The 26875-nt window shown below is 45.3% G+C and overlaps 1 protein-coding gene across 1 annotated transcript; it reads right to left on the bottom strand.

The window, feature by feature from the left end:
* Nucleotides 1–10916: 10916 nt before the first annotated feature.
* On the bottom strand, nucleotides 10917–14258 carry LOC120023024 (proline-rich extensin-like protein EPR1). Its single transcript, XM_038966975.1, has one exon. The coding sequence runs from the start codon at nucleotides 14256–14258 to the stop codon at nucleotides 10917–10919; it is 3342 nt and encodes a 1113-aa protein (XP_038822903.1).
* Nucleotides 14259–26875: the final 12617 nt, after the last annotated feature.

Here is a 26875-nt window from a genome sequence, read left to right as displayed (position 1 = left end):
GAGCAGACAGTAACAAACTAGAACCTGAGAAAGCAACAGACAAGACACAGACAGCAATAGACAAGACACAGAGAAAGTGACAGAAGAGGGCAGATGGAGAAATAACAGAATGGTTTAGCACGCAGTAGACTGTATCACTTCAAGCTGCTCTATAGATTCTAATTAGTTGTACAGATGAAATACAGACAGTGAAGATGTAAAACATGGATTACAAAGAATTTGCAGGTGAGGTGAAAAAGTTAGTGAAATTATCATTAAAACAAGTGTTTACTTTTACACACAGGACAGGCTGAGAGATGGTAGAAAAGAGACAACATAGAATACTAAGAGACAGCAACAGAAGAGGGCAGACAAGAGAGACAGCAACAGACGACACAGAGAAAGAGATGGAGAGAGGCAGAGGAGGGGTGAACACAGTACACTGTATCACTTAAGGCTGCTCTATGGATTCTAATTACTGCACTGTGTGTGTGTGTGTGTGTGTGTGTGTGTGTGTGTGTGTGTGTGTGTGTGTGTGTGTGTGTGTGAGAGTTTGGGTACTGTGGAATTATTTAATCAATTTAGCTAATTGGACAGGTCAGAGTCTGTTTGAAGATGTTGAGTGGTTTTTGGCAATACACTGTAGACGTATGTGTTCCAGAATAAAGAGTACCCACAGTAGCAACAGTAATTGAGTACTGGCAGTGTCTGCTGTGGCTGGTGGGAAGGTGCAAGTTACCAGAAAAAGATCTGATCTCTCAATGTTCTAATCTTTCGATGTTAATGTCAAAGCGCAACAAATTTATGTATTTAGGTGTTGAAATTCTTAATTTTTTTGCCGGGGAAGAATGCACCCGGACCCCCCCCCCCCCCCATACTGGCTTTGGGCTAAGCCCCTAATGTCTTCAAATCCTACAAACGTCCCTTCTCTTCTCCTCCCTTCTTGTCCCACTTGTCGTATAGTGATCAGGGTCTGTAAGATGACAGACATTAGACTTGCAAATGTGATAGAAAAACAGAGGCAAGTCCTGGGTCTGGGTGAACCAAAAGCCAGAGCCTGGGTCAGGTTGTGAGATGAATCTTGCCAGGGCATAAAATCCCCTCCTCTCCTTCATCTCCACTGATCAGAAAGACCAGGTGAACCAGGCTAATGATGAGCAAAATGAACACAGTTTTCACCTGTTAAAACCTCTCTGGGATATGTGGGACGTAAGCATCCTACCTGGCCAACATCCAGTGAAAATGCAGAGCGCCAAATTCAAATAAATTACTATAAAAATGTAACTTTCATGAAATCACACATTCAATATACCAAATTAAAGCTACACTTGTTGTGAATCCAGCCAACATGTCAGATTTCAAAAATACTTTACGGCGAAAGCAAACAATGCTATTATCTGAGGATAGCAACCATGCAAACAAACACAGACTATCATATTTCAACCCTCCCGGCACGACACAAAACGCAGAAATAAAGATATAATTCATGCCTTACCTTTGACGAGCTTCTTCTGTTGGCACTCCCACAGAAGTTTATGTCCCATAAACATCACAAATGGTCCTTTTGTTCGATTAATTCCGTCGATATATATCCAAAATGTCCATTTATTTGGCGCGTTTGATCCAGAAAAACACTGGTTCCAACTTGCACAACATGACTACAAAATATCTCAAAAGTTACCTGTAAGCTTTGTCCAAACTTTTCAAACTACTTTTGTAATACAACTTTAGGTATTTTTTAACGTAAATAATTGATAAAATTGAAGACGGGATGATCTGTGTTCAATACCGGAGGAAAACAATATGTAGCATGCTTTCTGGTTACGCGCCTCTAACAAACAGTACACTTCACTGGAGCCTCATTCTGAACATGGCTACTTCTTCATTTCTCAAAGGAAAAACCTCAACCAATTTCTAAAGACTGTTGACATCCAGTGGAAGCGATAGGAACTGCAGGAAGGTCCCTTAGAAATCTGGATTCCCAATGAAATCTCATTGAAAAGAGTGACATCAAAACAAAACAAAATCTGAATGGTTTGTCCTCTGCGTTTTGCCTGCCAAATAAGTTATGTTATAGTCACAGACATGATTCAAACAGTTTTAGAAACTTCAGAGTGTTTTCTATCCAATACTAATAATAATATGCATATATTAGCATCTGGGACTGAGTAAGAGGGAGTTTACTCTGGGCACGCTTTTCATCCAAACGTGAAAATGCTGTCCCCTATCCACAAGAAGTTTTAAGTATTGTATTTTCCAATAATTAGAAAAGAAAAGGAAGGCTACAAGGAAAGGATATAGCTATACTTTAAAGATGATTGAGAAAGAGCCCAGGACCAGGCCTGCAGGACAGGGCTCAGAGAGAGATGATGATGGAGAAACTGAACAAGACCAGGGAGAGGAGAGGAGAGGAGAGGAGAGGAGAGGAGAGGAGAGGAGAGGAGAGGAGGAGAGAGCCCAGCACCTGCAGGACAGGGCTCAGAGAGAGATGATGGAGAGACACAACAAGACCAGGGATGTAGTAGTAAACAAAACACTAAGTGTGTAAAACCTAATGCAAAAAACACTAAGCTATTTTAGCGTAATAGGTGGAGTAACCCTGTTCAGTTCACTCCGCACTGTGTCACTGACCAAGACGTCTGCTGCTTCCTGGACTGCATGTACATACCTCTCCAGCCATGGTTGTTATAATTCACAAAAAATAAATGCAACAGCCATTTATTTTAAGTGAAAAAATATACATATGAATGCATACATTGAGTATACAAAACATTAAGAACAGCTGCTCATTCCATGACATAGACTGTCCAGGTGAATCCAGGTATGTGGACACCCCTTCAAATTAGAGGATTCAGCTGTTTCAGACACACCCGTTGCTGACAAGTATATAAAATCGAGCACACAGCCATGCAATCTCCATAGACAAATATTGGCAGTAGAATGGCCTTACTGAAGAGCTCAGGGACTTTCAATGTGCCACCGTCATAGGATGCCACCTTTCCAACAAGTCAGTTTGTAACATTTATGCCATGCTAGAACTGGCCCGGTCAACTGTAAGTGCTGTTATTGTGAAGTGGAAACATCTAGGAGCAACAACGGCTCAGTCGTGAAGTGGTAGGCCACAGAAGCTGACAGAAAGGGGCCGCTGAGTGCTGAAAATTGGCTGTCCTCAGTTGCAACACTCACTACCGAGTTCAAAACTGCCTCTGGAAGCAACATCAGCACAAGAACTGTTCGTCGGGAGCTCCATTAAATTAATTTCCATGGCCGAGCAGCCGCACACAAGCCTAAGATCACCATGCGTAATGCCAAGCGTCGGCTGGAGTGGTGTAAAGCTCGCCGCCATTGGACTCTGGAGCAGTGGAACGTATTCTCTGGAGTTATGAATCACACCTCACCATCTGTCAGTCTGACGGACAAATCTAGGTTTGGCGGATGCCAGGAGAACGCTACCTGCCCGAATGACAAATGCAAACTGTAAAGTTTGGTGGAGGAGGAATAATGGTCTGGGGCTGTTTTTCATGGTTCAGGCCCCTTAGTTCCAGTGAAGGGAAATCTTAACGCTACAGCATACAATTACATTCTAGATGATTCTGTGCTTCCAACATTGGGGCAACAGTTTGGGGAAGTTCCTTTCCTGTTTCAGCATGACAATGCCACCGTGCACAAAGAGAGGTCCATACAGAAATCGTTTGCCGAGATCGGTGTGGAAGAACTTGACTGGCCTGCACAGAGCCCTGACCTCAAACCCATTGAACACCTTTGGGATGAATTGGAACGCCGACTGCGAGCCAGGCCTAATCGCCCAACATCAGTGTCCAACCTCCTTAATGCTCTTGAGGCTAAATGGAAGCAAGACCCCGCAGCAATGTTGCAACGTCTAGTGGAAAGCCTTCCCAGAAGAGTGGAGGCTGTCATAGCAGCGAAGGGGAGACCAACTCCATGATTTTGGGATGAGAGTTTATGATCCCTTATTGATGTCAGTGTCGATGAAGGGGAAGAGACAGGTTAAAGAAGGATTTTTAATTCTTGAGACAATTGAGACATGGATTGTGTATATGTTCCATTCAGAGGGTGAATGGGGAAGACAAAATATTTAAGTGCCTTTGAACAGGGTATGGTAGTAGGTGCCAAGCACACTGGTTTGAGGCTCAAACGCATTAAGAAGGAAAGAAATTCCACAGATTAACTTTTAACAAGGTACACCTCTTAATTGAAATGCATTCCTCATGACTACCTCATGAAGCTGGTTGAGAGAATGCCAAGAGTTTGCAAAGCTGTCATCAAGGCAAAGGTTGGCTACTTTGAAGAATCTCAAATATAAAATATATTTTATTTGTTTAAGTCTTTTTTTGGTTACTACATGATTCCATATGTGTTATTTCATAGTTTTGATGTCTTCACTATTATTCTACAATGTAGAAAATAGTAAAAATAAAGAAAAACCCTTGAATGAGTAGGTGTGTCCAAACTTTTGACTGGAATATATATATATATATACATTATTTGTTTGTGGTAAAGTGTGTTGTGAGTTTGTTAAATGCACTTTCGATAAATTGTGATTAGATTTTGATTGATTGTAATATACATCTACACAAAAACACCGTTTTGTTCATATGAATGTGTTATTGAATGCATGGCCATGGTCTTGGAGACCTATCACTTTAAATGAATGAAAACTATGCATGAAGATATGCATATTGGAAAATGCATTTGCTATGTATGCATGCTGTGTGAATAGATCAGGGATGGGCGAAACTGATTTTTTGGTGGAACTCAGTCGGGGTCTCAACTTACTGTTGAGAGTAAGAATATAGAATACACAAGGTGCAATTTCTAAATTTGGTTGTGTATCAGCAGTCACTCAATTAGCCCATGTCAGCAAAAAACATTTAGATTGTTAAGTTAGTCTGGCGGTCAGCTGTCTAAACTTGTAGTAGGAATGGTTGAATTACAGACCGGGGTGGGGCCCATTGACCATCAGTTATCATATTAAAAACTGCAAACATTTAACTCCATCATATGGCAAAATGTGTAGAATTGACTGAAATTAGTTATAAAATTGCTAAATATTCTCTCCATCGCATGGCAAAATACGTAGAATTGCAGCTAACTTGCTTATAAACGGCCACATTTTCTCTACGTCCCATTGCAAACCTGCATTAAGATCAATACCATGAGAGGATAGAAAGAAAAGACCAAAAGAAAGAAAGAAAAAGACAGGTGATTGTTCAGAGCGAGAGCATAGAACCATTGTCATGGTAACCAGCAAGCACTTCAGACTAGTGGCAAAGCTCCATATATTTGCCCGGACACACGCACTCACGGACACACAGATACGCACATGCACGCATACAAGTGCACAGGCAAGGGCGTGTGTTGCAGATGGTAGAAAGATATGGACAGAGAGAGAGAGAAATAGAGAGAGAAAGAAAGAGAGAAAGAGAGAGAAATAGAAACAGAGAGAGAAAGAAAGAGAGAGACAGAGAGAGAGAGGGAGAGAGAGAGAGAGAGAGCATGCTACAGTGTGACATCACAGCAGTAATATTTGAGACCTGTTGCCACAAGAAAAGGTCAACCAGTGAAGAACAAACACCATTGTAAATACAACCCATATTTATGTTTATTTATTTTCCATTTTGTACTTTAACTATTTGCACATAATATGACATTTGAAATGTCTTTATTCTTCTTGAACTTTTGTGAGTGTAATGTGTACTGTTAATTGTTATTTATTTTACTTTAGTTTATTATCTAGTTATCTTGCTTTAGGTGTGTAAACATATGTTTCCCATGCCAATAAAGCCCTTAAATTGATTTGAGAGAAAGAGAGAGAGAGAGGGAAAGAGAGAGAGAGAGAGAGAGAGAGAGAGAGAGGGAAAGAGAGAGAGACAGAAACAGAGACAGAGAGAGAGAGAGATGATGCAGTAGGGCCAGTGTGTTGTTCATTGGCTCACAGGGCCACCGATCCACACACAAGGAAGACAAGTGAACAGACCAGGCCTTCTGAACAGGTTGTAGAGTGGCCATTCTCCTTCTGCAGCAATTCACCTACACACAGACATTCATATCTTCTTCATTCTCTCTTTTTTGTCTCACTTGAAAAAGCACAGTGGCTGCTTTATAGAGTCCCTATGTGGCAGGGTGACAGGGGACACTACTCCTTCCCTTTTTAGACGGAGGAAAACTGAAAGGGGGTCCTCAGCTCCCTGCCCCCCGTGCCCCTTGTCTCCCCTCTCTCCCTCCCCTCCCTAGACCTCGTCTGTCATTGTGTGTGTGTGTGTGTGTGTGTGTGTGTGTGTGTGTGTGTGTGTGTGTGTGTGTGTGTGTGTGTGTGTGTGTGTGTGTGTGCGCATGCATATGTTTTTAATACCTCTGGTAGGGTATTGTGCAGACTATATAAAGAACAGGAAGCTAGGAGATCATTGGGGCAGGACTGAAGGTCAGCTCAATCAGTTTCCTCTCCAGCGTGATGATGTCACAGTGGCAGTGTTGCTGTGATGGATTCAGAATGGGTGTCAGGTGGAACACGAACGACAAGATGGAACACACAGTACATACACACACATATCCCCTCTCTCTCTCTCCCTCTCACACGCAAACACACGTCCTGTCCTCTGTTGTATCGATATCATTGAGTGAGTCATCCTGTCTGTATCTCTAGCATTAACAAACTCCAACTTGTTGGTCGGCAGCAGAGCCATAAATACAGATATAGAGTTTAGCAAACTCACATGGTAGAATCCCATGTGGACTAGCCAGCCATAGGACATTAGGAATACACTGAAAGTTGTCTAGATGGATGGTATATGGCTCTGGGTGGTCAACCTGGACTCAGGTTTTGAGTCCAGGTTTTAATTTAACCTTTATTTAACTAGGCAAGTCAGTTAAGAACAAATTATTACTTACAATGACGACAAACCCTAACCCGGACGATGCTAGGACAATTATGCGCCATCCTATGGGACTCCCAATCACAGCCGGTTGTGATACAGCCTGGAATCAAACAAGGGTCTGTAGTGACACCTCTAGCACTGAGATGCAGTGTCTTAGACCGCTGCGCCACTCGGGAGTGTTGTTACGGATTACTATTAGTATGATATGTTACGGATTACAATTGGTATGATATGTTACAGATTACTATTAGTATGATATGTTACGGATTACTATTAGTATGATATGTTACAGATTACTATTAGTATGATATGTTACAGATTACTATTAGTATGATATGTTACGGATTACTATTAGTATGATATGTTACGGATTACTATTAGTATGATATGTTACGGATTACAATTAGTATGATATGTTACGGATTACTATTAGTATGATATGTTACAGATTACAATTAGTATGATATGTTACGGATTACTACTAGTATGATATGTTACGGATTACTATTAGTATGATATGTTACGGATTACAATTAGTATGATATGTTACAGATTACAATTAGTATGATATGTTACGGATTACTATTAGTATGATATGTTACGGATTACAATTAGTATGATATGTTACAGATTACAATTAGTATGATATGTTACAGATTACTATTAGTATGGTATGTTACAGATTACTATTAGTATGATATGTTACATATTACTATTAGTATGATATGTTACGGATTACAATTAGTATGATATGTTACGGATTACAATTAGTATGATATGTTACAGATTACAATTAGTATGATATGTTACAGATTACAATTAGTATGATATGTTACGGATTACAATTAGTATGATATGTTACGGATTACAATTAGTATGATATGTTACAGATTACAATTAGTATGATATGTTACAGATTACTATTAGTATGATATGTTACAGATTACTATTAGTATGATATGTTACAGATTACTATTAGTATGATATGTTACAGATTACTATTAGTATGATATGTTACAGATTATTATTAGTATGATATGTTACGGATTACTATTAGTATGATATGTTACAGATTACTATTAGTATGATATGTTACAGATTACTATTAGTATGATATGTTACGGATTACTATTAGTATGATATGTTACGGATTACTATTAGTATGATATGTTACAGATTACTATTAGTATGATATGTTACAGATTATTATTAGTATGATATGTTACGGATTACTATTAGTATGATATGTTACAGATTACTATTAGTATGGTATGTTACAGATTACTATTAGTATGATATGTTACATATTACTATTAGTATGATATGTTACGGATTACTATTAGTATGATATGTTACGGATTACAATTAGTATGATATGTTACAGATTACAATTAGTATGATATGTTACAGATTACAATTAGTATGATATGTTACGGATTACTATTAGTATGATATGTTACGGATTACAATTAGTATGATATGTTACAGATTACAATTAGTATGATATGTTACAGATTACTATTAGTATGATATGTTACAGATTACTATTAGTATGATATGTTACAGATTACTATTAGTATGATATGTTACAGATTATTATTAGTATGATATGTTACGGATTACTATTAGTATGATATGTTACAGATTACTATTAGTATGATATGTTACAGATTACTATTAGTATGATATGTTACGGATTACTATTAGTATGATATGTTACGGATTACTATTAGTATGATATGTTACGAATTGCGATTAGTACAATATGTTATGAATTGCGAACTTCTTGCCACTATATGGGGTGCTGTTTCGCATTAGCATAATTTGCTCTACAGATTAAACGGCTTCCTACTCAATTCTTGCTCGTACAATATGCATATTATTATTATTATTGGATAGAAAACACTCTCTAGTTTCTATAGCCGTTGGAATTTTGTCTCTGAGTTGAACAGAACTCCTTCTACAGCACTTTTCATGACAGGGAGTCAGATTTCAGACATCTTGGCCCCTGATCTGGAGTCAGTTTAAAGGTCCCTGTAAATGCTATGGAGAAACAGACACTTCTTACGTCTTCCCCTGGATGTCAGTACGTGATGACGCTTTGAATGGAGTCGATTGCGCAATCAGGGGCTGTATAAAACAGCAAATACCGGAAGTAGCTTCCCTTTGCTGCCTGCGCCTGGCGCACGAAGGACGTCGGACTCGCCTCCTTCCAAGCTTTTGTTTAGCCAGTAATATTTCTCTGGTCATGTTTTTACTCGTTAGAGGTGTTAAAAACATCATAAGGTAGTTAATTTAAACCGTTTTATAGCAATTTATATCCGTTTAGTGCGATTTTGAGGCATTTATTTCTGAGACACTTTGAACCGCTGGGCACGTTTCCAGTTCATGCCGAACGTTAGTGGGCATTTCCACATGGCAAGAGGACAGCTTTCGACCAAAAGACGATTAGACCCAAGAAAGGATTCATTGCCCAAGATTCTGATGGAAGAACAGCTCACAGTAAGAACAATTTATGATGATAAATCGTGTTTCTGTCGAAAAATGTTAAACGCTTATGCCGCCATTTTGTTTTGTATAGCTTCGCTTGGCGCAACCTGTATTGAAAAGTAAGGATAATTTAAAAAATGTAATTCAGCGATTGCATTAAGAACTAATTTGTCTTTCGATTCCTGTCAACCCTGTATTTTTTAGTCAAGTATATGATTAGCTATTGATTAAACTAGATCACTCTGAAAGATGGCGACCGACATTTTCAGGCTTGTTTTGCTACTATTTTCATTGTATAACCACGTTTTTTTATGGCTAAATATGCACATTTTCGAACAAACTCTATATGTATGTTGTAATATGATGTTACAGGAGTGTCATCGGAAGAATTCTGAGAAGGTTAGTGAAAAAATTAATATATTTTGGCGATGATAACGATATCGCTCTCTTTGGCTTGAATTCATGCTGGGGTAACGTTTGCATATGTGGTATGCTAATATAACGATTTATTGTGTTTTCGCTGTAAAACACTTAGAACATCTGAAATATTGTCCTAATTCACAAGATCTGTGTCTTTCCATTGCTGTGAGCTGTATATTTTTATGAAATGTTTTATGATGAGTAAATTGGTAAAACACGTTGCTCTCTGTAGTAATTCTAGTCGAGTTGTGATGGTGGGTGCAATTGTAAACTATGATTTCTACCTGAAATATGCACATTTTTCTAACAAAACCTATCCTATACAATAAATATGTTATCAGACTGTCATCTGATGAGGTTTTTTCTTGGTTAGTGGCTATCAATATCTTTATTTGGCCGAATTGGTGATAGCTAGTGGTGGAGAGAGAAAATGGTGGACAAAGAAAAATGGTGTATTTTGCTAACGTGGTTAGCTAATAGATTTACATATTGTGTCTTCCCTGTAAAACATTTTAAAAAACAGAAATGATGGGTTTATTCACAAGATCTGTATCTTTCATCTGGTGTCTTGGACTTGTGATTTAATGATATTTAGATGCTACTATTTAATTGTGACGCTATGCTAGCGATGCTAATCAGTGTGGGGGGGGGTGGGGGGTGATCCCGGATCCGGGGTTGAGGCTCGTTAGAGGTTAATACAATATGTTATGAATTGCGATTCGTACAATATGTTATGAATTGCGATTCGTACAATATGTAACGAATTACCAAAACGTATGATATGTTATGAATTCCAATTTGTTGTAGCTAACATTAGCTAAGGTTAATGTTAGGTTTAGGAGTTAGGTTAAAGTTAGGGGAAGGTTTAGCTAACATGCTGAAGTTGTCCATGATGAGATTCGAACACGCAACCTTTAGGTTGCTAGACCTTTGCGTTATACGCTGACCCATCCACCCCGACCAACCACCCTACCTTCGTTTTAGTCTTCAGTAACATTATGTCTTATGTAACCATACCAAACATAACATATCATTCTAATTTGAGGTGCCCAGATTTACGTTTACTATGCTACGTCTAGTCTATGAGCCCAGGCTGGGGTGGTAGTGGATGATGGTAAATGGCTCTGGGTGCTAGTGACTAGTAAGGGTGTGGGAGTCTGATGTTGGCATGGAGAACCTCCGTTGTCTGGGAAGCGTTCTAAACATGATGGGAGGGCCTGACTTTGGTGACTCAAGGTGTCTGGGGTTATAGGGATAGCTGTAGGGAGGGTTGTAGGGAGGGCTGTAGGGAGGGTTGTAGGGAGGGTTATAGGGAGGGTTGTAGGGAGGTCTGTAGGGAGGTCTATAGGGAGGTCTGTAGGGAGGTCTATAGGGAGGTCTATAGGGAGGTCTGTAGGGAGGTCTATAGGGAGGTCTGTAGGGAGGTCTGTAGGGAGGTCTATAGGGAGGTCTGTAGGGAGGTCTATAGGGAGGTCTATAGGGAGGTCTGTAAGGAGGTCTGTAGGGAGGTCTGTATGGAGGTCTGTAGGGAGGTCTGTAGGGAGGGCTAGAGGGAGGGCTATAGCGAGGGTTGTAGGGAGGGTTGTAGGGAGGGCTGTAGGGAGGGCTATAGGGAGGGCTAGAGGGAGGGTTGTAGGGAGGGCTATGAGGAGGGTTGTAGGGAGGGTTATAAGGAGGGTTGTAGGGAGGGCTATAAGGAGGGTTGTAGGGAGGGTTATAGGGAGGGTTGTAGGGAGGGTTATAGGGAGGGTTGTAGGGAGGGCTATAGGGAGGACTGTAGGGAGGGTTATAGGGAGGGTTATAGGGAGGGCTGTAGGGAGGGCTATAGGGAGGGTTATAGGGAGGGTTATAGGGAGGGCTATAAGGAGGGTTGTAGGGAGGGTTATAGGGAGGGTTGTACGGAGGGCTATAAGGAGGGTTGTAGGGAGGGTTATAAGGAGGGTTGTAGGGAGGGCTATAAGGAGGGTTGTAGGGAGGGCTATAGGGAGGGTTGTAGGGAGGGCTATAGGGAGGGTTGTACGGAGGGCTATAAGGAGGGTTGTAGGGAGGGTTAGAGGGAGGGCTATAGCGAGGGTTGTAGGGAGGGTTGTAGGGAGGGCTGTAGGGAGGGCTATAGGGAGGGCTAGAGGGAGGGTTGTAGGGAGGGCTATGAGGAGGGTTGTAGGGAGGGTTATAAGGAGGGTTATAGGGAGGGCTATAAGGAGGGTTGTACGGAGGGCTATAAGGAGGGTTGTAGGGAGGGCTATAAGGAGGGTTGTAGGGAGGGTTATAGGGAGGGTTGTAGGGAGGGCTATAAGGAGGGTTATAGGGAGGGTTATAGGGAGGGTTGTAGGGAGGGCTATAAGGAGGGTTGTAGGGAGGGTTATAGGGAGGGCTATAAGGAGGGTTGTAGGGAGGGTTATAGGGAGGGTTGTACGGAGGGCTATAAGGAGGGTTGTAGGGAGGGTTATAAGGAGGGTTGTAGGGAGGGCTATAAGGAGGGTTGTAGGGAGGGTTATAGGGAGGGTTGTAGGGAGGGCTATAAGGAGGGTTGTAGGGAGGGTTATAGGGAGGGTTGTAGGGAGGGCTATAAGGAGGGCTGTAGGGAGGGTTATAGGGAGGGCTATAAGGAGGGTTGTAGGGAGGGTTATAGGGAGGGTTGTACGGAGGGCTATAAGGAGGGTTGTAGGGAGGGTTATAAGGAGGGTTGTAGGGAGGGCTATAAGGAGGGTTGTAGGGAGGGCTATAAGGAGGGTTGTAGGGAGGGTTATAGGGAGGGCTATAAGGAGGGTTGTAGGGAGGGTTATAGGGAGGGTTGTACGGAGGGCTATAAGGAGGGTTGTAGGGAGGGTTATAAGGAGGGTTGTAGGGAGGGCTATAAGGAGGGTTGTAGGGAGGGTTATAGGGAGGGTTGTAGGGAGGGCTATAAGGAGGGTTGTAGGGAGGGTTGTAGGGAGGGCTATAAGGAGGGTTGTAGGGAGGGTTATAGGGAGGGCTATAAGGAGGGTTGTAGGGAGGGTTATAGGGAGGGTTGTACGGAGGGCTATAAGGAGGGTTGTAGGGAGGGTTATAAGGAGGGTTGTAGGGAGGGCTATAAGGAGGGTTGTAGGGAGGGCTATAGGGAGGGTTGTAGGGAGGGCTATAGGGAGGGTTGTACGGAGGGCTATAAGGAGGGTTGTAGGGAGGGCTATAAGGAGGGTTGTAGGGAGGGTTATAGGGAGGGTTGTAGGGAGGGCTATAAGGAGGGTTGTAGGGAGGGTTATAGGGAGGGTTGTAGGGAGGGCTATAAGGAGGGTTGTAGGGAGGGTTATAGGGAGGGCTATAAGGAGGGTTGTAGGGAGGGTTATAGGGAGGGTTGTACGGAGGGCTATAAGGAGGGTTGTAGGGAGGGTTATAAGGAGGGTTGTAGGGAGGGCTATAAGGAGGGTTGTAGGGAGGGTTATAGGGAGGGTTGTAGGGAGGGCTATAAGGAGGGTTGTAGGGAGGGTTATAGGGAGGGTTGTAGGGAGGGCTATAAGGAGGGTTGTAGGGAGGGTTATAGGGAGGGCTATAAGGAGGGTTGTAGGGAGGGTTATATGGAGGGTTGTACGGAGGGCTATAAGGAGGGTTGTAGGGAGGGTTATAAGGAGGGTTGTAGGGAGGGCTATAAGGAGGGTTGTAGGGAGGGCTATAGGGAGGGTTGTAGGGAGGGCTATAGGGAGGGATGTACGGAGGGCTATAAGGAGGGTTGTAGGGAGGGTTATAAGGAGGGTTGTAGGGAGGGCTATAAGGAGGGTTGTAGGGAGGGTTATAGGGAGGGTTGTAGGGAGGGTTATAAGGAGGGTTGTAGGGAGGGCTATAAGGAGGGTTGTAGGGAGGGTTATAAGGAGGGTTGTAGGGAGGGCTATAAGGAGGGTTGTAGGGAGGGTTATAGGGAGGGTTGTAGGGAGGGTTATATGGAGGGTTGTAGGGAGGGCTATAAGGAGGGTTGTAGGGAGGGTTATAAGGAGGGTTGTAGGGAGGGCTGTAGGGAGGGCTGTAGGGAAGGTTATAGGTAGGGTTGTAGGGAGGGTTATATGGAGGGTTGTAGGGAGGGCTATAAGGAGGGTTGTAGGGAGGGCTATAAGGAGGGTTGTAGGGAGGGCTATAAGGAGGGTTGTAGGGAGGGCTGTAGGGAGGGTTGTAGGGAGGGCTATAAGGAGGGTTATAGGGAAGGTTGTAGGGAGGGTTGTAGGGAGGGCTGTAGGGAGGGTTGTAGGGAGGGCTATAAGGAGGGTTATAGGGAAGGTTGTAGGGAGGGTTATAGGGAGGATTGTAGGGAGGGCTATAAGGAGTGTTATAGGGAGGGTTGTAGGGAGGTCTATAGGGAGGTCTGTAGGGAGGTCTGTAGGGAGGTCTGTAGGGAGGTCTATAGGGAGGTCTGTAGGGAGGTCTATAGGGAGGTCTGTAGGGAGGTCTGTAGGGAGGCCCGGGGACAATGACCCCTCCATTAGGCCTAATGGGGACACATGTCATGGATTAGGGTTAGGACACCTGGGGGAGGAGGACTGGACCACATGGTGAGAACTTCTCCTCCACTGGAAAGGGATGTGTGTCTGGATGTCTATTCATTCTGTGGTTAGATTGAATGCTTTACCCTGAATATATCCCAGATACATTCTCAAACAAACCCAAGTTATTTTGAGTTATAGCTGAAAACTAAAGATGAAAACAATATTTCATAAGGAATAATCAAACAAATCCTGAAAGACAGACATTTATTTTTAATCAGGCAATAGATTTTGGGCAATATACTGTTTTAGTGAATAAAAACAGAATACATGTGGTAAAGTGTGTACAGATTCTTCACCAGTCACCACAGAGGGACTGGGAACCCTTCCCTGCTCCCCTCCCTCCCCCTCCCTCTCCAAATTCCTCCACTCTCCCCAGGACAAGACGACCAGTCAATTAATAAGACATTGTCTCCTCCCCCAGAGACAGGTGCACAAGGGGCCACCCAGGAACCAGCAACCCTCAATCTAAAGCCGCTTCACTGGTGGCCCCCAGGAATGCAGCACATCGCTTTGGGAATGGGTCAGGGGGACGGGGGTCCGGGAGGCTGGAGAGAATAGAAACAGCCCCATCATCATCATTCTGGGCAAGGGCCAGCCAGTCAAACCTGGAGGAAAACAAAAGGAAACGGCATCTAGGGTTCCAGTCTCTCTCCGGGATCCAAAGCCACTTCACTTTACCCTTCTATGCTCTGCAGTCCAGTCAAATCCCCCCCAACACCATAACCCACCCCAAAGCACTCCATCACATGGCTGCCACAGTCTTATTAAATCCCCAGACAGTCCTGACCCTGAGATACCTCCCAGTCCCTGCCCTCTCCCACAGTCCTGACCCTAAGATACCTCTCAGTCCCTGCCCTCTCCCAGTCCTGACCCTAAGATACCTCTCAGTCCCTGCCCTCTCCCACAGTCCTGACCCTAAGATACCTCTCAGTCCCTGCCCTCTCCCACAATCCTGACCCTAAAATACCTCCCAGTCCCTGCCCTCTCCCACAGTCCTGACCCTAAGATACCTCTCAGTCCCTGCCCTCTCCCACAGTCCTGACCCTAAGATACCTCTCAGTCCCTGCCCTCTCCCAGTCCTGACCCTAAGATACCTCTCAGTCCCTGCCCTCTCCCACAGTCCTGCCCCTAAGATACCTCTCAGTCCCTGCCCTCTCCCAGTCCTGACCCTAAGATACCTCTCAGTCCATGCCCTCTCCCACAGTCCTGACCCTAAAATACCTCCCAGTCCCTGCCCTCTCCCACAGTCCTGACCCTAAGATACCTCCCAGTCCATGCCCTCTCCCACAGTCCTGACCCTAAGATACCTCTCAGTCCCTGCCCTCTCCCACAGTCCTGACCCTAAGATACCTCCCAGTCCCTGCCCTCTCCCACAGTCCTGACCCTAAGATACCTCTCAGTCCCTGCCCTCTCCCACAGTCCTGACCCTAAGATACCTCTGTCCCTGCCCTCTCCCACAGTCCTGACCCTAAGATACCTCTCAGTCCCTGCCCTCTCCCACAATCCTGACCCTAAAATACCTCCCAGTCCCTGCCCTCTCCCACAGTCCTGACCCTGAGATACCTCCCAGTCCCTGCCCTCTCCCACAATCCTGACCCTAAGATACCTCTCAGTCCCTGCCCTCTCCCACAGTCCAGACCCTAAAATACCTCCCAGTCCCTGCCCTCTCCCACAGTCCTGACCCTAAGATACCTCTCAGTCCCTGCCCTCTCCCACAGTCCTGACCCTAAAATACCTCTCAGTCCCTGCCCTCTCCCACAATCCTGACCCTAAGATACCTCTCAGTCCCTGCCCTCTCCCACAGTCCTGACCCTAAGATACCTCTCAGTCCCTGCCCTCTCCCACAATCCTGACCCTAAGATACCTCTCAGTCCCTGCCCTCTCCCACAATCCTGACCCTAAGATACCTCTCAGTCCCTGCCCTCTCCCACAATCCTGACCCTAAGATACCTCCCAGTCCCTGCCCTCTCCCACAATCCTGACCCTAAGATACCTCTCAGTCCCTGCCCTCTCCCACAATCCTGACCCTAAGATACCTCCCAGTCCCTGCCCTCTCCCACAGTCCTGACCCTAAGATACCTCTCAGTCCCTGCCCTCTCCCACAACCCTGACCCTAAGATACCTCTCAGTCCCTGCCCTCTCCCACAGTCCTGACCCTAAGATACCTCTCAGTCCCTGCCCTCTCCCACAGTCCTGACCCTAAGATACCTCTCAGTCCCTGCCCTCTCCCACAGTCCTGACCCTAAGATACCTCTCAGTCCCTGCCCTCTCCCACAACCCTGACCCTAAGATACCTCTCAGTCCCTGCCCTCTCCCACAATCCTGACCCTAAGATACCTCTCAGTCCCTGCCCTCTCCCACAGTCCTGACCCTAAGATACCTCTCAGTCCCTGCCCTCTCCCACAGTCCTGACCCTAAGATACCTCCCAGTCCATGCCCTCTCCCACAGTCCTGACCCTAAGATACCTCCCAGTCCATGCCCTCTCCCACAGTTCAGACCCTAAGATACATCTCAGTCCCTGCCCTCTCCCACAGTCCTGACCCTAAAATACCTCCCAGTCCCTGCCCTCTCCCACAGTCCTGACCCTAAGATACCTCTCAGTCCCTGCCCTCTCCCACAGTTCAGACCCTAAGATACATCTCAGTCCCTGCCCTCTCCCACAGTCCTGACCCTAAGATACCTCTCAGTCCCTGCCCTCTCCCACAGTCCTGACCCTAAGATACCTCCCAGTCCCTGCCCTCTACCACAGTCCTGACCCTAAGATACCTCCCAGTCCATGCCCTCTCCCACAGTCCTGACCCTAAGATACCTCCCAGTCCATGCCCTCTCCCACAGTCCTGACCCTAAGATACCTCCCAGTCCATGCCCTCTCCCACAGTCCTGACCCTAAGATACCTCCCAGTCCCTGCCCTCTCCCACAGTCCTGACCCTAAGATACCTCTCAGTCCCTGCCCTCTCCCACAGTCCTGACCCTAAGATACCTCCCAGTCCATGCCCTCTCCCACAGTCCTGACCCTAAGATACCTCCCAGCCCCTAAAATACCTCCCATCCCCTCCCTCGCTCTGTCTTTCTCTTTCTCTCTCTCTCTGCCTCTCTGTCTCTCCCTTTCTCTCAGTCTCTCTCTCTCTCTGTCTTTTCCTCTGTCTCGCTCTCTCTCTGTTATTCCGTCTTCCTCTCTGTTATTCCGTCTTCCTCTCTGTTATTCCGTCTTCCTCTCCGTCTGTCCGTTTTTCGCTCTCCGTCTGTCCGTCTTTCTCTCTGTCACGCCGTTTTTCTCTCTCTGTCACGCCGTCTTTCTCTCTCTGTCACTCCATCACGCCGTCTTTCTCTCTCTGTCACTCCGTCACGCCGTCTTTCGCTCTGTCACGCCGTCTTTCGCTCTGTCGCGCCGTCTTTCTCTCTCTGTCACGCCGTCTACGCAGTCTTTCTCACTCCGTCACTCCGTCTTTCTCTCTCTGTCACTCCGTCACTCCGTCTTTATCTCTCTGTCACTCCGTCTTTCTCTCTCTGTCACTCCGTCTTTCTCTCTCTGTCACGCCGTCTACGCAGTCTTTCTCACTCCGTCACGCCGTCTTTCGCTCTGTCACTCCGTCTTTCTCTCTCTGTCACGCCGTCTTTCTCTCTCTGTCACTCCGTCTTTCTCTCTCTGTCACGCCGTCTTTCTCTCTCCGTCACTCCGTCTTTCTCTCTCTGTCACTCCGTCTTTCTCGCTCTGTCACGCCGTCTACGCAGTCTTTCTCACTCCGTCACGCCGTCTTTCGCTCTGTCACTCCGTCTTTCTCTCTCTGTCACGCCGTCTTTCTCTCTCTGTCACTCCGTCTTTCTCTGTCACGCCGTCTTTCTCTCTCTGTCACGCCGTCTACGCAGTCTTTCTCACTCCGTCACTCCGTCTTTCTCACTCCGTCACTCCGTCTTTCTCACTCCGTCACTCCGTCTTTCTCACTCCGTCACTCCGTCTTTCTCACTCCGTCACTCCGTCTTTCTCACGCCGTCTTTCGCTCCGTCACGCCGTCTTTCTCTCCGTCACGCCGTCTTTCTCTCTCTGTCACGCCGTCTTTCTCTCTCTGTCACGCCGTCTTTCTCTCTCTGTCACGCCGTCTTTCTCTCTCTGTCACGCCGTCTTTCTCTCTCTGTCACGCCGTCTTTCTCTCCGTCACGCCGTCTTTCTCTCCGTCACGCCGTCTTTCTCTGTCACTCCGTCAAGCCGTCTTTCTCTCTCTGTCACTCCGTCACGCCGTCTTTCTCTCTCTGTCACGCCGTCTTTCTCTCTCTGTCACGCCGTCTTTCTCTCTCTGTCACGCCGTCTTTCTCTCTCTGTCACGCCGTCTACGCAGTCTTTCTCTCTCTGTCACGCCGTCTTTCTCTCTCTGTCACGCCGTCTACGCAGTCTTTCTCTCTCTGTCACTCCGTCTTTCTCTCTCTGTCACTCCGTCACTCCGTCTTTCTCTCTCTGTCACTCCGTCACGCCGTCTTTCTCTCTCTGTCACTCCGTCACGCCGTCTTTCTCTCTCTGTCACTCCGTCACTCCGTCTCTCTCTCTCCGTCACGCCGTCTTTCTCTCTCCGTCACGCCGTCTTTCTCTCTCCGTCACTCTCCGTCTTTCTCTCTCCGTCACTCTCCGTCTTTCTCTCTCCGTCACTCTCCGTCTTTCTCTCTCTGTCACTCCGTCACTCCGTCTTTCTCTCTCTGTCACTCCGTCACTCCGTCTTTCTCTCTCTGTCACTCCGTCACTCCGTCTTTCTCTCTCTGTCACTCCGTCACTCCGTCTTTCTCTCTCTGTCACTCCGTCACTCCGTCTTTCTCTCTCTGTCACTCCGTCACGCCGTCTTTCTCTCTCTGTCACTCCGTCACGCCGTCTTTCTCTCTCTGTCACTCCGTCTTTCTCTCTCTCTGTCACTCTCCGTCTTTCTCTCTCTGTCACTCCGTCTTTCTCTCTCTCTGTCACTCTCCGTCTTTCTCTCTCTCTGTCACTCTCCGTCTTTCTCTCTCTCTGTCACTCTCCGTCTTTCTCTCTCTCTGTCACTCTCCGTCTTTCTCTCTCTCTGTCACTCTCCGTCTTTCTCTCTCTCTGTCACTCTCCGTCTTTCTCTCTCTCTGTCACTCTCCGTCTTTCTCTCTCTCTGTCACTCTCCGTCTTTCTCTCTCTCTGTCACTCTCCGTCTTTCTCTCTCTCTGTCACTCTCCGTCTTTCTCTCTCTCTGTCACTCTCCGTCTTTCTCTCTCTCTGTCACTCTCCGTCTTTCTCTCTCTCTGTCACTCTCCGTCTTTCTCTCTCTCTGTCACTCTCCGTCTTTCTCTCTCTCTGTCACTCTCCGTCTTTCTCTCTCTCTGTCACTCCGTCTTTCTCTCTCTCTGTCACTCCGTCTTTCTCTCTCTCTGTCACTCCGTCTTTCTCTCTCTCTGTCACTCCGTCTTTCTCTCTCTCTGTCACTCCGTCTTTCTCTCTCTCTGTCACTCCGTCTTTCTCTCTGTCACTCCGTCTTTCTCTCTGTCACTCCGTCTTTCTCTCTGTCACTCCGTCTTTCTCTCTGTCACTCCGTCTTTCTCTCTGTCACTCCGTCTTTCTCTCTGTCACTCCGTCTTTCTCTCTGTCACTCCGTCTTTCTCTCTGTCACTCCGTCTTTCTCTCTGTCACTCCGTCTTTCTCTCCGTCACTCCGTCTTTCTCTCCGTCACTCCGTCTTTCTCTCCGTCACTCCGTCTTTCTCTCTCTGCCACTCCGTCACGCCGTCTTTCTCTCCGTCACGCCGTCTTTCTCTCCGTCACGCCGTCTTTCTCTCCGTCACTCCGTCTTTCTCTCTCTGCCACTCCGTCTTTCTCTCCGTCACTCCGTCTTTCTCTCCGTCACTCCGTCTTTCTCTCTGCCACTCCGTCTTTCTCTCTGCCACTCCGTCTTTCTCTCTGCCACTCCGTCTTTCTCTCCGTCACTCCGTCTCTCTCCGTCACTCCGTCTCTCTCCGTCACTCCGTCTCTCTCCGTCACTCCGTCTTTCTCTCCGTCTTTCTCTCCGTCACTCCGTCTTTCTCTCCGTCACTCCGTCTTTCTCTCCGTCACTCCGTCTTTCTCTCCGTCACTCCGTCTTTCTCTCCGCCTTTCTCTCCGTCACTCCGTCTTTCTCTCCGTCACTCCGTCTTTCTCTCCGTCACTCCGTCTTTCTCTCCGTCACTCCGTCTTTCTCTCCGTCACTCCGTCTTTCTCTCCGTCACTCCGTCTTTCTCTCCGTCACTCCGTCTTTCTCTCCGCCTTTCTCTCCGTCACTCCGTCTTTCTCTCCGTCACTCCGTCTTTCTCTCCGTCTTTCTCTCCGTCACTCCGTCTTTCTCTCCGTCACTCCGTCTTTCTCTCCGTCACTCCGTCTTTCGCTCCGTCACGCCGTCTTTCTTTCCGTCACTCCGTCTTTCTCTCTCTGTCACACTCAGTTTCAAAATGGCACAAATGTAACCAATGTTTATTCATGGAATAAGGTTTACCTTTATTGAACAAGTGCTGACAACTAAGTACTGTACGTGTCTCGAGAGTCCAAGAAAAAAGTCAAAGAATTCAGATCCTGACTGAATAAGAAATTTAGGCTGAAACGATCACATAAAAGTGATTCATTGCAAGCAGTGTGTAGAAGCTTATTTTATGAATATCATGTCAACGTTTCAGTCAGAGGCACCTGCTAAGCTAAAGGAACCATCAAATGTGTGTGTGTGCATTGCATTTACATGGTAGAATGATGCTGCCATAATATTCACCTTGGGGATACCAATCCTGACATAGTCCACGACAATCCATGACAGACAGCCACTACAACTCACACAGCACTCACTGGGACTACCACTGACACAGCCCCATCTGCCGTTCCAATACTGAACAGTAACTATTGGCAGGAAAAGACCGTTTAGAAATGAGTCTCTTCCATGTTTAGCCTTAACCTACTGAAAATGTGCAACAATCTCTATTAAATCAAGTCACCATGACATAATTAAATAATCATATAGACATCTATTCCTTATAACAAATCCTTATATTCATCTCTGCAAAATGTGTTAAATCATGTAACAGTCAGATTTAGCCCTCCCTGCAATACCAAGACATCATCACCACAAGAAATTGTGAACTTAGAAACTTTATTGAACATGTGTGACAAACATTAACAGTATTATATTTTCTATATAAAGGATTTGAAAACCTTAAAGCCCTTACATTTTTCTTTTTTATAAACATTTCTTCACAGAGATTTTCAACAATTCACAAGACAAGCAAAATCTGCAAATACAAACAATACAAACAGTATTGATTTATAAAAACTAAACACTCCAGTGGAGGCTGCTGAGGGGAGGACGGCTCATAATCTCTGAAACGGAACAAATGGAATGGCATCAAACACATGGAAACCATGGAAACCATGTGTTTGATGTATTTGATACCATTCCACTGATTCCGCTCCAGCCATTACCATGAGCCTGTCCTCCCCAATTAAGGTTCCTAACCTCCTATGACACCCTCCCTTAAATTCCGATTTAATGATATGTGAGTTGATTCAACTCGTTCTCACACAAAACAATCCAATACAAGACTTACACACAAAAGCTTTTACCTTATTTTCCAGACAAACAAAATACATAAATTCTTCTTTTGAAACACTGCTCATTAGTACAATGTCCTTTTCCCTCTATAAAGTTCCCACTTCAAGACAGCCCACTGCATTGCATACATGCAGTTGAGTGATATTTTTTAAAATGTCATACTATTTAGAATCTTATGCCATACCATAATTACAGTATTTAAAGCCTTAAGACACACCAAAGAAAAATAAGATCATTATTTTGGTTCATTTTTTACATGTACACTTATCCACCTAACCACTAACTACCATGATTCCAATGTAAATAACTTAATAAATGTACAATTCTAGCCCAGCTAGATGACAAAAAAAGAAAGAATATATATTTGATATATAATAGTTATGAAATAACTTCTTTCAAATATTTTCTAAAATCCTTTTTCTATGGATAAATATCAAATATATAGTAGCGAATGATGCACAATGAGTGGATGATGAGCTACAGAGAAGAGGTTTAGGACAGTCCCTCAGTATAGTTCAGTAGAGCCAGGCTCTGGTCAACACTGCCCCCTTGTGGCTGCCCTTGGACATGTCACCTTGAAACTACGGCACCTTGGAAGAGACAAACAGTGCCCTTTGATTAACCTTCCTTTTAAATAATTTAGTTTCTTTTACTTTAAATTAAAATACAAAAATATTTACATTTTCATTTTATAGACAATCCAAATAAATACAAATAAATCATGTTCTATAATGCTAAAGCTATTTAAAGCGATACGTAGGATTTATAGTTAAAAAAAGGTCCCTTGTAACTTGATTTTAGAATTAGAACAGCCGTTTGTAAATCTATCATTACTTATGAAACTCGTCATCGAACAAAAATCACCAACACATCTCAGCAAAACAAATGGATGCATGTAAGAGTCATTTCTTTTTAACAAGACAACAATAGGATCCGATTGACAGAGAAAAACAGCTCATATACACACACACACCATGTGACATGGATCGCCAACTACATGTGCAAATACATACAATAGATATTATAGGAACAGTTTTCTCTTAACCAAAAGACCCAGACCACTGCTATGTGCTTCAGTTCATAACATAACGCCTTATCTAATAGCAGCTATACGGTACAGCTGGCCTGCACACCTGAATGATGGGTTGTTCACAGTGACCAAACCATATATGTCAATGGAGCAAACACACAGGTTTTGTTTTCACAGTGACGGCTAGGCTACGTATGTCCTTGCAGTAACTAAAGGAGTAAGCAGTAGTGGCATTCTTTACATGTAGTCTACCTACAATCCAAATGAAGGACAATTCGTGTCCATGAACCTCAGTCTACAGAGACAAAATATCAATTGAACCTTCTTCAAAAAAACTATTTGGAAAAACAAGGGCCAAAGTAAATCAAAAGTGCAAAGGTTGATATTAAAGCTGATATGCATGTTAGGTTGGATACTTAGGCGACAGCCTATTGAAGGGACCCACCGTTACAGTACTACTGAAGGGACCCACCGTTACGGTACTATTGAAGGGACCCACCGTTACGGTACTATTGAAGGGACCCACCGTTACGGTACTATTGAAGGGACCCACCGTTACGGTACTATTGAAGGGACCCACCGTTACGGTACTATTGAAGGGACCCACCGTTACGGTACTATTGAAGGGACAAACTGTTACGGTACTATTGAAGGGACCCACCGTTACGGTACTATTGAAGGGAACCACCGTTACGGTACTATTGAAGGGACCCACCGTTACGGTACTATTGAAGGGACCCACCGTTACGGTACTATTGAAGGGACCCACCGTTACGGTACTATTGAAGGGACCCACCGTTACGGTACTATTGAAGGGACCCACCGTTACGACACTATTGAAGGGACCCACCGTTACGGTACTATTGAAGGGACAAACCGTTACGGTACTATTGAAGGGACCCACCGTTACGGTACTATTGAAGGGACCCACCGTTACGGTACTATTGAAGGGACCCACCGTTACGGTACTATTGAAGGGACCCACCGTTACGACACTATTGAAGGGACCCACCGTTACGGTACTATTGAAGGGACCCACCGTTACGGTACTATTGAAGGGACCCACCGTTACGACACTATTGAAGGGACCCACCGTTACGGTACTATTGAAGGGACCCACCGTTACGGTACTATTGAAGGGACCCACCGTTACGGTACTATTGAAGGGACCCACCGTTACGGTACTATTGAAGGGACCCACCGTTACGGTACTATTGAAGGGACCCACCGTTACGGTACTATTGAAGGGACCCACCGTTACGACACTATTGAAGGGACCCACCGTTACGGTACTATTGAAGGGACCCACCGTTACGGTACTATTGAAGGGACAAACCGTTACGGTACTATTGAAGGGACAAACCGTTACGGTACTATTGAAGGGACCCACCGTTACGGTACTATTGAAGGGACCCACCGTTACGGTACTATTGAAGGGACCCACCGTTACGGTACTATTGAAGGGACCCACCGTTACGGTACTATTGAAGGGACCCACCGTTACGGTACTATTGAAGGGACAAACTGTTACGGTACTATTGAAGGGACCCACCGTTACGGTACTATTGAAGGGACCCACCGTTACGGTACTATTGAAGGGACCCACCGTTACGGTACTATTGAAGGGACCCACCGTTACGGTACTATTGAAGGAGTCAACCGTTACGGTACTATTGAAGGGACCCACCGTTACGGTACTATTGAAGGGACCCACCGTTACGGTACTATTGAAGGGACCCACCGTTACGGTACTATTGAAGGGACCCACCGTTACGGTACTATTGAAGGGACCCACCGTTACGGTACTATTGAAGGGACCCACCGTTACGGTACTATTGAAGGGACCCACCGTTACGGTACTATTGAAGGGACCCACCGTTACGGTACTATTGAAGGGACCCACCGTTACGACACTATTGAAGGGACCCACCGTTACGGTACTATTGAAGGGACAAACCGTTACGGTACTATTGAAGGGACCCACCGTTACGACACTATTGAAGGGAACCACCGTTACGGTACTATTGAAGGGACCCACCGTTACGGTACTATTGAAGGGACCCACCGTTACGGTACTATTGAAGGGACAAACTGTTACGGTACTATTGAAGGGACCCACCGTTACGGTACTATTGAAGGGACCCACCGTTACGGTACTATTGAAGGGACCCACCGTTACGGTACTATTGAAGGGACCCACCGTTACGGTACTATTGAAGGAGTCAACCGTTACGGTACTATTGAAGGGACCCACCGTTACGGTACTATTGAAGAAGACGATCGGCAGAAAACCACACCCAAGACAATGTGGGATGGGTCTGTATTGTACCACTAGTAGTATTACATGTAGTGCTGTGAGAGAACCAAACCCATGGGCAGTGCCTCATCAGCCCTCACAGCTGACCATACACAGGACTCAGCCAAGTGGGGTTGAGCTTAGTTTAAACAGCATAGCTACAAGTGAGGATGCAGATTACAAATTACATTCGGAACAAAAATGTTGGGTCTCCTTCCTCTCAATGATATGCAAATAAGTGTGAAGATGTTACTCAAAAAGTGGTCAGTTTGGAGCGTTTTTCTTTCTGGAACAAACAGAGCCAAGACACAGCAGATCAGACTCCCAGCGGCGAGTTCCATATAGGACTCCATCCTCTTTCCCTCTACTTCCTCCCCCTCCTCCTCCTCCCCCTCTATTTCTCTCCTCCCCTGCTTCCTCCTCCATGGCTGTGCTATTACACCGCCCCCCCATCCTCTCCTCTCCTCTCATCCCCTGCTTCTTCTCTTCTGTGGCTGTGCTGTAGTCTATTAATAGACCCAAACAAAAGGCTTGAGGTTTAATGAGGCAGAAGAGAAGCAGGAAGGGAACTCATGCAGACTGAAGTCAGAGAAGAGATGAGCTTTGTACCATTTAGCTTCAAGGGAAGGATTCAGCCTTTTTATTTCATGGAAAGCCATGTTCTTGGGGGTTTGGTGTGTGTGACCACTGTGTTCTCTTGACATATCAAGCTATAAGATCTTCTTGGACAGCTTGACATGATGGATAGATCTAGAATATATGCATAGTTTCAGAATGAACCAATATATCAGATGAAGCCCTTTACCAAAACGTAAGCTGAATAGTCCCCTGTGCTGTGTTGTCTAGAAATGATCATGTTCTGGCCCGATAGTCAGACAACGCCGTCCGGATTTTCACACATGAAGTATCCTCACCAATAACATTTACAAACATGTTTGCAAACTTGCATAGAAAGGAAACATCACCAGCAACCAGGCCAGGTAGCTACCCCTAGAAGTGGGTCTGTTTCCAAGCTTACAGAATGCTTTGGTTCTAAACACTGAATGCTGTTTCAAACGGAAGTAGATCAAGAAAATCAAATAGAGGTCCTCTCTCTCTCTTTGCAAAGCAACATGTCAAGGTGTGTATCACAAGAGCAGAAAACAAACATGACAGTAAGTGGCAAGAGTTCAAACCACCTGAGAGAGAGACAGAGAAAGACAGAAAGACAGAAAGACAGAAAGACAGAGACAGAGACAGACACAGACACAGACACAGACAGACAGACAGACAGACAGACAGACAGACAGACAGACAGACAGACATGAAAGATGTGTCAAGAAACATGATAACCAGTCAACTGTTTACTATAGTCTAAAGCAGAGCCATACAGACTGTATATACATGTAACTGCCAAAATAAAGGAAACACTTGAATAAATGAGGGATACAAAGTATATTGAAAGCAGGTGCTTCCACACAGGTGTGGTTCCTGAGTTAATTACACAATTAACATCCCATCATGCTTAGGGGTCATGTATAAACATGCCCAGTTGACCATTATTTTGGCTACCATGGCTAGAAGAAATCTCAGTGACTTTGAAAGAGTGGTCTCAAAGGAGCATAGGGGGTTTAAAGTGTGTGTCTCTCAGTCACCAGAGCTCAACCCAATTGAACACTTACGGGAGACTGGAGCGGAGCCTG

Source organism: Salvelinus namaycush, chromosome 28, assembly GCF_016432855.1.
Source record: "Salvelinus namaycush isolate Seneca chromosome 28, SaNama_1.0, whole genome shotgun sequence".
NCBI lineage: Eukaryota > Metazoa > Chordata > Actinopteri > Salmoniformes > Salmonidae > Salvelinus > Salvelinus namaycush.
The sequence above is the reverse complement of the archived record's forward strand: the minus strand, read 5'-3'. Positions and strand labels throughout refer to the sequence as shown.